Genomic DNA, 13,239 nt, shown 5'->3' with positions numbered 1-13,239 from the left:
CTTAGGGCCTACCTGGCAGTCTGGAGGACTGCGTCCTTTAAGCTATGAGATCTGACTTAACTCCAGTTACGGTCAGAGGAACTAGTGCTGCATGGGTAGGTGGTGTCAGAACTGAACAGAGAAGTGGCAAGTCGGGATTTGTTATATCCTCCCAGTTGGTGTCATAAAAAGTGGATCTGATATTTATTTGGTATTTGATTGATCCACTCAGCCTCAGAAAACAGTACGTCAACTCAAGGTAATATAAATTAATAAAGAAAAAATACTGCTCACTAGTCCCAAAGCTCCAGCCCTAAATATGAGAAATTTAGATTTACCAGATAGAAATTTAACAACATAGTTGTTATTCTTATAGCAGTAGTGGCTATTATTTGTCAAACATTTACCATGTGCTGGACACTCCATTAAATCCATACAAATGTTATCACAATTAATATTCAAAATAAACTTACCAACTTGATATAGACCCACAATCCCTGATCTGAAACCCCCGGGCGCAAGATATATTTCTGAATTTACAACTGTTCAGATTTTAGGAAGACGATATACCGCTTGTATATTGCATATACTGTTAGCAGCAGTTAGAACTTCAACAGGAAACAAGAGGCACACTCGAATTGGGATAATCAGAGATTATGTATTTATAGAGGAAAGGGGAGGGTTTAGGGAAACCGTAAGGGACAGTGAGATACTAGACCTGAACGGATGAAGGGAGGGAGCAGTTACCAGAAACCAGAGACCTAGAGGGTTGCCTGACAAAAACTATAATCTTCATGGAGGGATGCAGCCAGCCCACAGTGACCCTGCAGGGAGGGAGCCAAGAGGATGTGTTATGGAGTGAACTGTGTCCCCCAAAAATATATATTGTAAATCCTAACCCCTATACCTGCAGTTATAATCCCATTTGGGAATGGGTTTGCTTTGTAATGTTCATGAGGCAATCTCCTTTTGAGCTATAAAAAAGAGCAGATTGAGCAAGCAATGAGGCAAACAAGCAGAGACCGAGGTAGAAAGATGCCATTCCACATGAACATCGTCAACAAACCTAGGAATAGAAGCGGAAAGAGAGAGAGAGAGTGCCTGACTAGAGCCTACACCCTGATTTTGGATTTCTAGCCTCCTAAACTGAGAGAGGAAACCCTGGTGGTGTAGTGGTTAAGAGCTACAGCTGCTAATCAAAAGGTCAGCAGTTTGAATCCACCAGGTGCTCCTTGGAAACTCCACGGGGCAGTTCTATTCTGTCCTATAGGGTTGCTATGAGTTGGAATCGACTCAATGGTAATGGGTTTTTTTTTTTTTTAAACTGTGAGAAAATAAATTTGTCTGTTAAAGCCATCCACTTGTGGTATTTCTGTTATAACAGCACTAAGTAAGAGAGGACATATACTCCACACTTGCTCTTTCTTCCCTCCAATCTCCTGCTTGTATTCCCCATGGGCCAAAGTGGAAGCCTGATAGGAAAGAAGCCCAATGACATAATTCACACAAGTCAGTCTCTCAGGGTACAGAGTAGGGTGGAGAAGAATAGACAGTGAATTTGGAGAAGCAAAGGAAGACATTAAGCACACAGTTATATTAGCAAAGACTAACTTCTGTCACAACCAACCTCGAAATACCAGTAACTTAAGACAATAAAAGTTTATTTCTTGCTTACATCACGTCATCTAGTGGCCCTACCATTTTCTAGGGCCTCGGAGATCCCCACTGTTTCTAGTAGGCATTAACAGAGACAGCAAGAGTGGAGGCTGGTGATAAATTCAAGACTAGGTCTCAAAATGACACACATCACTGGAACTCACATTTTATTGACCAGAACTCAGTTGTGTGGCGCCACCTAACTATAAGGGTGTATGGTGTGGTAGAGCAACGTGCCATGAATAAAGAGGAGAAACATATATTCTAAATACTTGCCTTACTGTGTACTATGTAGCACCCCAGTTGAATCTGGAATAGCACTCCAAAACTGACTCCACTAATATTTCTGGTGGCATGGTGGTTAAGAGCTCAGCTGCTATCCAAAAGGTCGGCAGTTCAAATCCACCAGCTGCTCCATGGAAATCCTATGGGGCAGTTCTACTCTGTTGGAACCCACTCGACGGCACCTAACAACATTCTGCAAGGAGCCCTGGTGGTGCAATGGTTAAGTGCTTGGCTGCTAATCAAAAGGCTGGCAGTTTGAACCCACTGGTGGCAATGCAGGAGGAAAGACCTGGAGATCTGCTCCCATAGAGATTACCGCCTAGGAAACCCTACGGGGCAGTTCTACTCTGTCCTATAGGGTTGCTGTAAGTCCAAATCAACTCAAGAGCACACAACATTTCTGCCACCACCTGTCTACCAGTATTATAAACACCAGCAGTGTCACCCATGGTGGATAGGTTCTAGCAGAGCTTCCAGACTCAAGACAGCCTTGGACAAAAGGCCTGGAGAGCTACCTCTGAAAATTAGCCAAGAAAAACCCTATGGATCAAAACAAAATATTGTCCAGTACAGTGCTGGAAGATGAGCTCCTTAGGTTGGAAGGCACTCAAAATATACAGCAGCTTCAACAGTGGACTGGAGCATACCAACAATCCGGAAGATAGCACAGGACTAGGCAATGTTTTGTTCTATTGTACATGGGGTCGCCAAGTGTCGGAGTAGACTCCATGGCAACTAACAACAGCGAGCATTTCTAAGTGAGGCAAATAAAGATTACAATAACAAAGATAATGAAAGACTCAGGCCAGTGAGGGTCAGGCATTTCCCCACCAAATAAGTTTTGGTGCTGAACATTTTTTTTGACAAAACTTTAGGTTTTTAGAGGATCTTGGATTTCAGAATCAAAGATAAGGATTACGAACGTGCGTTATGATTCATATTAATCAAATGAAGATACTTCTCAAAACAGCAGCCAAAAGTGGAGGTGGGACTTAAACTCAGATCCATGACATGCAAGTTTATAACGATGCACGGAAAACGGCATATGACCAAATGTTTCATTTATTACATTAGACGTCATTAATGATATTAGCCTTTAGGCATGGAAAAACAAACAGAAGTATTTCAATGAATTCCACTGGTTTTTGTGTCCTTTCCACAAAAACTAGAAAGTAGGGAAATACAAAGAATAAGAGGTGGTACCTGACCACAAGAAAGCCAGAATATGGTGGGAGAATGATTTAGGACACATTTATAGTAAAAAGTAGACTGTAATAAGTACGCTAGAACTATAAAGTCCTATAATGATTGATTCTGAAGGGTAGAATTAGGGAGGGTTCATGTAAAAGGTGCTGAGTCCAGAGACAGACCCTGAAAGAAGAACAGAATTTTAAAAGAGGAAAAACAGTACTTTGGGCAGATTGCAGAAATTGCACAAAGATATAGAGGTGGGGAGCTACTTAAAGGCCTGGATAATGGCAAATGATTTTTGTTTAGAAGTATCTGAGTGCTGGAGAGTACAGAATTTTAAATTTTACTTAATCATCATCAAGAGACCTGGGGAGCTTAAGATCGATAAGAAAGAGAAGATAATGAGAAATTCAAGGTTGGAGAGCCATTTGGCTGGTGATGGAAAGAGATTATGAGAAAAATATACTTGGGTACAAGAATAGGAAGGGGAAAATACTGAATTTTGTACATGTTAAGATCGAGGTGTTTGAAGCATCAACAGTTGTATAGGTCTAGTACTCAAAAACAGCCCTGGTGGCACAGCCGTTAAAGTGCTCAGGTGCTAACCCAAAAAGGTCGGCACTTTGAACACACCAGCCGCTCCTTGGGAGAAAGATCCAGCAGTCTGCTTCCATAAAGATTTATAGCCTTGGAAACCCTGAAGTCAGTTCTACTCTGTCCTATAGGGTAACTGTGAGTCAGAATCGACTCAACAGCAGTGGGTTTGGTTTGGGTTAGTACTCAAAAGGTCAGGATTGGAAAAACAGAATCAGAAGTCACGGGCAGACAGTATGCTTAAGGCCAAAGTATTAATGTTGTTCTATTATCATTATCTATTAGCTACCTCAGAAGGAAAAGCCACGGAGTAAAAAAAACAAGTAGAGAGTGGACAAATCCCTGTACATCATGTTTAGTACTCTGATTTGTATCTGCTTTGGTTGCCTAGGGGCCTTTTTTGTTTACTTCTTACCTCTGACCACGTTAATCTCCAGTTAAGTGAGGTTCTATATCATATGCACCATATAATAGCAAACACTAGTTCTACTGAATCAGGAGAAAAAAATTTTTTCACAGCAAAATAAAACAAGTGAAGAACATGTACTGACTTGTACTTCCACCGTTTATGTAGCAATTGCCTTGTACGTCAACAGCATTGTTCACAGCCCTGCAATTCTTAAACAGTGTGGTCCAATGTGATGAAAACATTAGCACGATACAACCCAACTTCCTTCTATGCTAATTATCAAGGAAAAGGACTGATTAAAAAAAAAAAAAATTCCTTTAAAGAATTTACTTAATGTGCTTTAAAGTGGGTGGGTTAATACATTAAGAAAAAAAAAAACCTGCGAATTCAATATGAAATAAACACTTTCATATGCACTCTTCTCTTTATTTAGTTTTATATTAATAAAGTTTAACTTCTTCTCTGACAGGTTACTTTAATTATTTGTCAGAAATTAAATTTCTAGAATGCTATATTCTTGAATTGCTGTTTAAGCTTCAAAATAACCATGCCCAGAAACTACCCTATAAATATACGCATAGCTGCTTTAAAAAAAAAAAAAATCTATTTCTAATATACTTACCTGTTTTATTTTAAATTATGACACCACAGCAGGTAAAACAGTATATTCATCTAGTTAAGAGTCAATTTAGTGAAGAAATTCATTAACGTATATATGGATATGAGGAATAGCAAAGTGGTATTCAATAGGTTCTTTAAATATGTGAGATTTTCTTTCAAAAGACTTTGAGTTCCTTGACTTCTGCTGAAGTCTATGTGTTTACACTGGTTGTTTGGAAAACACTCAATAGGACACTTCCAAAGAGCAAATGGCAGGTCAAATTCAGAACACATGACTTCCTTACTAACTGTACTTAAATAACAAGCAGTGAGCAGGAAATCAGACTTCCCACAGGACACTGGAGAAGGCCAAAACTTTTAATCTTCAAAGAAAAGAATATTAAAAGGTAATATTAATTTGAAATCTTTTCTATTATACATTAGAGCCAAATGTAACTTTTAGCATATATTCAAGATTTCTAAAATTAAAATTGGAGGTTTAAGTTAAAACAAAAAAAATATTTATTCATTTAACCATGTCCAGCATGGGCTGGTTGCATTACCTCAAATGTGGCAAGGCATTAGATTTGAGTACAGGATAAAAGAAAATCAGTCTTACTTTAAAAATGGTCTACTATTAAATCTTTGGAGCATGTATACACTATGCCTTCACAGTCCACATCTACTAAAGGCAAGTAAAGCTTTATGTCTGAGCCCATTTGTAAAATGAAGGGATTTATTTTGATTACTTCTAAATTTCCTTCTATCTTAAAAACTGAAATTCTCTAAGAACTAGCTTTTTGAAAGGTAGGAAAAAATGAAGGTAACCTCATCCCAGCACTGGGGCAACTCCGACCTTTGGTTTAACTTCATTTTGTCTCTCGGGTAAGCACTTAGGAAAAAAAAAAAACCTGGCTGCTGTCTAATCTATTCCAACTCACAGCAACCCTATAGGACAGAGTAGAACTGCCCCATAGAGTTTCCAAGGAGTGCCTGCTGGATTCAAACTGCTGACATTTTGGTTAGCAGCTGTGGCACTTACCCACTACGCCACCAGGGTTTCCAGTAATATCTTAATTTGTGATCTAAATCTTTGGAATAAAGATTAAATAAATCTTAAATCTTTGGAATAAAGTTCATGAGAAACCACAAGAAAAGGACATTGTTTGTTCCATTATTTGTTTTGTCAGTCTACCCTCCAAAACTGCCTCTTATCTTCTGCCTACACTATATAGAGCTCAAGCCCCTATACCTATGCATTGCATGTGAAGTGTTTTATGTTTTGCTTTTTTTTTTTTTTTTTTTTAAGAAAAAACTTATTAAGCTCTTTTTTAGTCTTTAAATGTTTCTCTGCCTAAGTTAGTGGTTCTAGATAGAAAATAAGTGAGTAGATATTGAGAACAAAGAAAGGGAAGCTATTCGTTTGTTCACTAATAAGCAATGAACAAGTAAACACTTATATAAAATGAATTTACTGAATGAACATGATCAAAGATATTTGCCTTGTTTTTGTGATCCAAGTGTTAAGATTAAATTTACATAATTATTTTGAAACAGAAGGAAATGATGTTCAAGCTATCACTGATCACACTACTCTTCATGTTTGTTGATAACATATCGGGAACATCTCCAACACTAACAACCTCAAATCCTACGACAACCATAACTCTTACGATAACCACGAATACCAAGATATTGACCTCAACTCCCCGGATGGCTTCAATTCCCCAGATAACTCCAAATTCCAAGACAACTCTGAATTTCCTGACGACTCTGAATCCCAAGATGACTGTGAATGCTAATATGACCCTAACTCCCCAAATGACTTCAACTCCCCAGATGACCCCAAATTCCAAGACAACTCCGACTTTCCTGATGACTCTGAATCCAAAGATGACTACGAATGCCAATACGACCGTAACTCCCCAGATGACCCCAAATTCCAAGACAACCCCGAATTCCAAGATAACCCTGAATTCCAAAATGACTCCAAATGCCAAGACAACTCCGAATTTCATGATGACCCTGAATCCCAAGATGACTCTGAAGGCCAATACAACCCTAACTCCCAAGATGACCCCAAATTCCAAGACAACCCCGAATTCCAAGATAACCCTGAATTCCAAAATGACTCCAAATGCCAAGACAACTACGAATGCCAAGATGACCTCAAGTTCTAAGACAATTTTGAAGACAGCAATGACCCCAAAGATAACAACCATGAATACTAAGAAACGGACAAGTGATAGCACCATACTCAATCCAATGGACAGCATTCACTTTTTTTTCTATATATTTTTGCTGTTTTGTGTGCACTTAGGCTGAAGTGAACTTGAACTGCCTGCATTTTCATCTTAGTTTGTTGTTATCTGCTGAATGACAAGCACACTAAAAAAATAAAATTTATTTCACCTTCCTACTTAAGAAACTATCATTATCCTAGCTTAATTTGATTGCAAATTTTAACTGTGAAAGTTTAATTATTACCTTAATATGATGGTTTCCTTCCTTACATTAAAAAAAGTAGGTATTACCCTATTAAATGCTAAAACAAATACCATGTTTGCAAAACTGAATTGCAACTGAGATGTTTACATTAAAGAAATTCTGTCAGTGGCATTTAACTGAAGTATACCTTTGCGGGGGTCGGGGGATTATTTTTTGTTTTTTAAGAGGAAAGAGTGGTAATCTAGTAAGGAGAAACCACAGTGTCCTAAAAAAAAAAAAGCCATCATGTTATCATATTTCATGAATCTGTAACAGAAATATGTCATTACAGTAAAAAAAAAAAAAAAAAAAAAAAAAAGGTGCCAATTCTGTTATCCTTTATAATACATAATACCGCTGCTTCATGTTATCAATAGCGTAGTTGTTAAGAGTATAGCTATTGTCTGACAGACCTACGTTTGAAACCCAATGCTGATCCTTACTAGTTGTGCTTTTTGTTCCAGAAGTAAGGAAGGAAACAAAGTAACTCATGGTAGCAGTATTATCTAAATTATCCAATTAAATTTACAATGTAGCATGATGAAAAACAGACATAATGTGCCTAAATAAAAGCATATTTTAAAAAAAAGCTTAATGACTTAAATGAACCTATGTTTTGTGGATTATATCAAACAGGTATTTTTGAATAGGGGTCCACTACCTAACCCTAATCAAACAAACTCCCTAAGGTAGGAGTATAGGACAGTTTTTCCATCTTCCTTTCTTCATTCCTCTCGAATCATTTCTCAACCTCAATTTGTTTCCTATAAACTGCTAAATTTTGCTGTTCATGACCATCAAGTCTACTGACGTAATTCCTCAATGTGATTAAATTTAGAAAACTCAGAAAGATTCAGTCCTACGTAAAAACCAAATTAGTCACCACTGAGTTGATTCTGACTCATGGCAACCCCATGTGTTACAGAGCAAACTGTGCTCCACAGGGTTTTTAGTGGCTGATTCTTTGGAAGTAGTTCACCAGGGCCTACTTCTGAGGCAACTCTGGGTAGACTCAGACTGCCAACCTTTTGGTTATCACCAAGCACATTAACTGTCTGCAAATCTTCAAGTCCTATATAAGTGCTAATAAACAGCAGAACTAAGGCTAAACAAAGTCCTTGAGATCCCAAAACCAATGCCCTATCATATCACATTGATTCTAAGGTTCAATTACCATGAGCTTATGTCATACAAAATGGGAAGAAGTAAAAATGACCAAAATAATATAACAGATAAGTTCTCAAAAGGAAAGTAGAACAAGATAAGAAAGAAAAGACAATAGCAGGGAAGGCAATGCAAGCATCATACCTGTCGTTAAGGAGGAGCTAACAGCATTTCCGAAAAGGCTTTCCAGGAACTAGCCTTGACTGAGGATAGCATGAACCAACACAACCAATTTTCTAGGCTGTCATTTGTGATTCAGGGATTTTATATAGGGATTTTCCATACTTTCTCTAAATAATTTTCCAAATCACCCTAATGCTGTCTTACATAGCAAATTACTGAAAGTTCTCAGATATAGGCTCTTAAAAAATTTTACTCTGCTTGAAAAAAAAAAGAAGTTCTTATGTTGCAGATACTATCTAATCAGAATATACCTCAAAACAAAAGATTCTCTGTATTTTTTTAAACTCTTGGTAATTAATCAATTATAGGTAATCTTAAAATACAACTGATGTAGGAAGGAAAAGCTGGTATGAAGGGCAGTCTGAAAAGCAATTTCTAATATGCCAAGCATCATTTTGGAACAGGACGGGTATTAAACCAGGATTATAATCCCAGGTAAACTTGTCTTCAATTCCTGTTAAGTCAAATGAGAAAAATCAAGCTTGCGGTCTCTCTGTATTTGCTATCATTTAAAAAATTCTGTTAAGAGGAACAAAAACAGCATTTCTTACCTCCGTGCAACATAATAAAAAATAGGATTCCCAGCTTTGGAAGTCCCAGCTTGGTAGAAAATACTTAATGTTTTCAAAGCCTTAAACTCTTCTTTTTCATGTACCTGGTGCCTGAAAGAAGAAAAAGAACAGAATAATTCATAAACTTTGTACTATCCATTGAGTATTTCCAAAAATCTATGATGGAATGATGATATTTATAAAAGTATTTTAAAAATGCCAAAATATTTGAAAAGCAATAGACCTTCGGAAAAGTAATTTGACAACATGTATCAAAAATTTCAAGGTTAAATTTACTCTTTGAACCACAATCCACTTTTAGAAATAACTGAAGAAAACTACTGGACAAAGATATAACTAACCATAGGGTTGTTTATACTCAGGGTATTTTTTTTTTCCCCAGACAGAAGTTTTGGAGTTTTATTTGTTTTGTGTTTTAAGAGTTCAGTTTATCAATCTTTTATTTTCTGGCTTAGGGATTCTGTATCAGTGAGAAAGGCCTTTCCTACTCAGTTAAAAAGGAAATTGCTCATATTTTCTTCTTTGATTCATGGAGAGTTTATCCTCATGAATGGCATAAGCATCTTTTTCCAGATGGCTGTTCAGTTGTACCAATACCATTTATTGAAAGTCCATCCTAAACTTCCTGATTTTGAATGCCACTTTTATCAAATACTAAATTCCCATATGTATTTAAATATTTCTGATAACGGATGGTTTAACTGTTATATATTCTGCTAAGACCCAGTGTGCTTCTTTAATCTGAAGATTCATTATCATTCATCAACCCTGGAAAATTCTCATCCATTATCTCTTCAAATATTACCTCTTCTCCATTCTCTCTAAGCTCTATTTCTGGAACACCTATTAGACATATATTAGACCTTTTCATTCTATCTTCTGCATCTCAACCTATTTCACACTTTCCATTTCTTTATCTCTCTGTACTGACTGTATTTTGGGTAATTTGCTCATAAAATATCTTCCAGCCATATATTTTAAAAAATATTTAACATATTTTTTATTTTACCTAAGTATTTCATCTGTCTTTGGGCAGAGTGGTGGTGGTGGTGGTATTAGGCCAGCTCATCATGTTACTGGTCCCAGAAGGTGAGCGTTTGTTTAGTATTAGTGAAAACCACCTAGATATTGTTTGATAGGGGAAACAGTTACACATGTACATAGATACATGACTGGAAGGCTTGACACCAACATGTTAACTGAATTATCTCTAAGAGGTGTAATAAGAGAATTTTTTACTTTCTTTTTTAGTTTTTTATGTTTTGAATAGTTTAACAGTTATTTTTATAACTGAGAAAGCTGTAAAGCTTCTTTTTAGAAAAATGTGCCTCAGGGAACATCAGTGGGAGTTTAGAAAAGAACAAAAATAACACCTAATATTTATTAAACATTTGATATGTATCAGACACTACTCTAAGTATTTTATACATATTAATTAGTTTACTTAGTCTTCAAAAGCATGTAAGACCGCTTTATTAGACAGAGAAAGGAGAATCTTAAGTAAAAAGGAGTATTCAAGAGGTTTTCTCAGAAAAATGGAAAAATGGTCAAGTATCTCCAGTAATAATGAGTAAAAAATAGTTTTGTATTTTTATACTATGTAATTTTCAATTAGGTAATATCAAAATTCTGTATGGGAAATATTCCTTTAATTACACATGAATAAACATTTGTTACACTAAGAAACATCTAACAGAGCTAAAGATAAAAATAAAATGGGGAAGGAGATTGTTAAATTCATACATTCTTTTCACAATATCAAAGAAATGGAGTCATGTATACAAAACCATGGTCTATACGTAATATTAATAACAGGTACTTATAATGCAAGGCTCATTATATGCAGATCTTTTATGTGAATCAACTTCTGAATGTTAGATTTTTTTTTTCTGCCTCGTGCACATACTATGAACAAAACACACAAACCATACCTACTTATGAACCACTTACTGTTAAGTACTATGAAAGGTACTTTAAAGGATTCAGCAAACTATCTTCACTATAACATCATACAGATGAGTGCCTAACAATGAGGATCTCTTAGTTCACAAACTCATTAATGAGATTCAAAACAACTGCCCACAAAACAATACTGCAGTATATAGGCTGTCTCCAGGTTACAAACAACAGCCATTCCTGTCTAAGTCGAATTTGTAGGTGAGGCGGAACAGGTACATGCGATTCATATTTAGCATTAGTTAGTCAAATTTTTGTCTTAGTATACAGTATATATTTTACCTCTCTCTGCATATAAAACACTTAAGAAACACTTCCAAACCACACAATGTTTTCATGAGTGTCACAAAATAGTGCATGCATCGTTACTGTGCACCACTGTATTTAACTCATTATGGTAGTCCGTTCTTAGGTATGAGTTGTAAGTCAGACATTGTTAACCCAGGGACTGCTTGTATTAAATTTTCTGAACCTCAACCTAAAAGAAGTTAATACCATTAACTTTTCAGAGGATTATAAAAAATGTTACAGTGTAGCAGAAAGAGTTCAGCACTTAGAATCAAGTGATCTATGCACTCGATGTATGTGGAAATCTTGGGCAAATTAGTTGTCTACATTGAGTTGTATTTTTCCTAACTATAATATGAAAATAATGTTGTAATAAAGTATTAAATAAGACAACATATGAAAGCAACATGATAAAACAGTATTTAGTATAAGATGCTGTTGTAAGAAAATCTTTTTAAAAAAGCATATTTCAATAACGTATAGGGTAGGAGAAAACCGGGATTCCAAAACATCATGTGGTTAGGTACATCACTCCTGTTTATCTTCTTTCAGAAATACAAGCAGAGCTAACAAGTGACTTGGCAGTAAACTCTGCACTCAACCAAAAAGAAAGCAATTGTCATTTCAAAGGTGTACTTTACCTAGTCATAAATTCCTCAAACTTTGAACTGGTAAGGTTAAGGCTGGACCAGTGTGTATCTGCCACAGGTTTGTGCTCTGGAGGACCCAAGTACGCAAGAAGTGTTGCCATCTTATCAAAAGGTCGCCTTCCAACAGCTTTATGATCCCTAGATATAGCAAATTATTTTTAAAAAAGTAGCAGTTCACATTTAGCAGTACATATTTCTTTAGAATGCCATTGGCTGCTTTTTTTTTTTCACTGTTAGTGGTGGTCCCTGCTGATCTGTAAATAGCATCAGTAAGATAGAGGTTGTAAGTACACATCAAAACATCTTAGAAATAGGACCACCCCCACAAGCTGTAAAATTACATAAAAATACCACTTTTTCTAGAATTCTGAATCCATTACCACTAAAAGGGCAATCGATCAGTAAAAATAACATTCTGATGCATTTTTTCTCACTATGAAAAGAATCTATCTTGAGAAACCACTATTTAGGAATTGGGCATATTGCCCCTTATATGAGATCCCCGATTAACCGAGTAAATACAGGTTTTCAGTAACCATTACATACTTAAAACTATGAAATAATAATATACCATTTACCAAACATCAAATTGATAAAAATCAAGAAGTCTGATAATGCCAAGCACGGTGAGGATGTGTAGAAAGAGGTACTCTCACATAGTGCTGGTCAAAGTGTAAACTGGCACACACACTTTGAAAAGCAATTTGGCAATATCTAGTAAAGATGAGGCTATGCGTACCCCAGGACTCAGTAATTCTATATTGATTAATACACAAGGAGACAAGTACAAAGACATTTATTCCATCACTATTTGTGATTGTGAAAGACTGGAAATAAGCCTAAACATTGATCCATTTGGTTATGTAAAAATAAACTGTGATACAGTCATTCAATGAAATACTAACATAAGTTAAATGATAAATATCAAATATAATGTTGAGTGAAGAGACTATATTCAGTATATCATTTCTGTAAAATTTAAAAACATACAAAATTATTATATACATATAATTTTATCATATATTGTTGTTAGCTATTGAAGAATATGCTTCTGAGTCATGTCAACCCCATTTGTTAGAGTAGAACTCCACAGGGTTTTCTTGGTTGTAATCTTTACAGAAGCAGTTCAGCAGGTCTTTCTTCCACGGAGCTGCTGGGTGGGATGGGACCGCCCATCTTTAGGTTAGCAGCCAACTGCAAACCACTTGTGCCACCCAGGCTCCTT

The 13,239-nt window shown here is 36.2% G+C and overlaps 1 protein-coding gene across 2 annotated transcripts in view; it reads right to left on the bottom strand.

The window, feature by feature from the left end:
- NF1 (neurofibromin 1) overlaps positions 1-13,239 on the bottom strand; it is a 256,616-nt gene that overhangs the window by 94,763 nt on the left and 148,614 nt on the right. For both annotated transcript variants that reach the window (XM_004385390.1, XM_004385389.2), the window contains 2 exons: positions 12,006-12,152; positions 9,100-9,210 (listed from right to left, as the gene is read on the bottom strand). In XM_004385390.1, the coding sequence (XP_004385447.1) occupies positions 9,100-9,210; positions 12,006-12,152 (258 nt within the window). The remainder of the gene's footprint in view (positions 1-9,099; positions 9,211-12,005; positions 12,153-13,239) is intronic.

The sequence above is a fragment of the Trichechus manatus genome, unplaced genomic scaffold, assembly GCF_000243295.1.
Source record: "Trichechus manatus latirostris isolate Lorelei unplaced genomic scaffold, TriManLat1.0 scaffold00138, whole genome shotgun sequence".
NCBI classification, from domain to species: Eukaryota; Metazoa; Chordata; class Mammalia; order Sirenia; family Trichechidae; genus Trichechus; species Trichechus manatus.
Note: the sequence above shows the minus strand (reverse complement) of the source record. Positions and strands in the feature narration are given on the sequence as shown.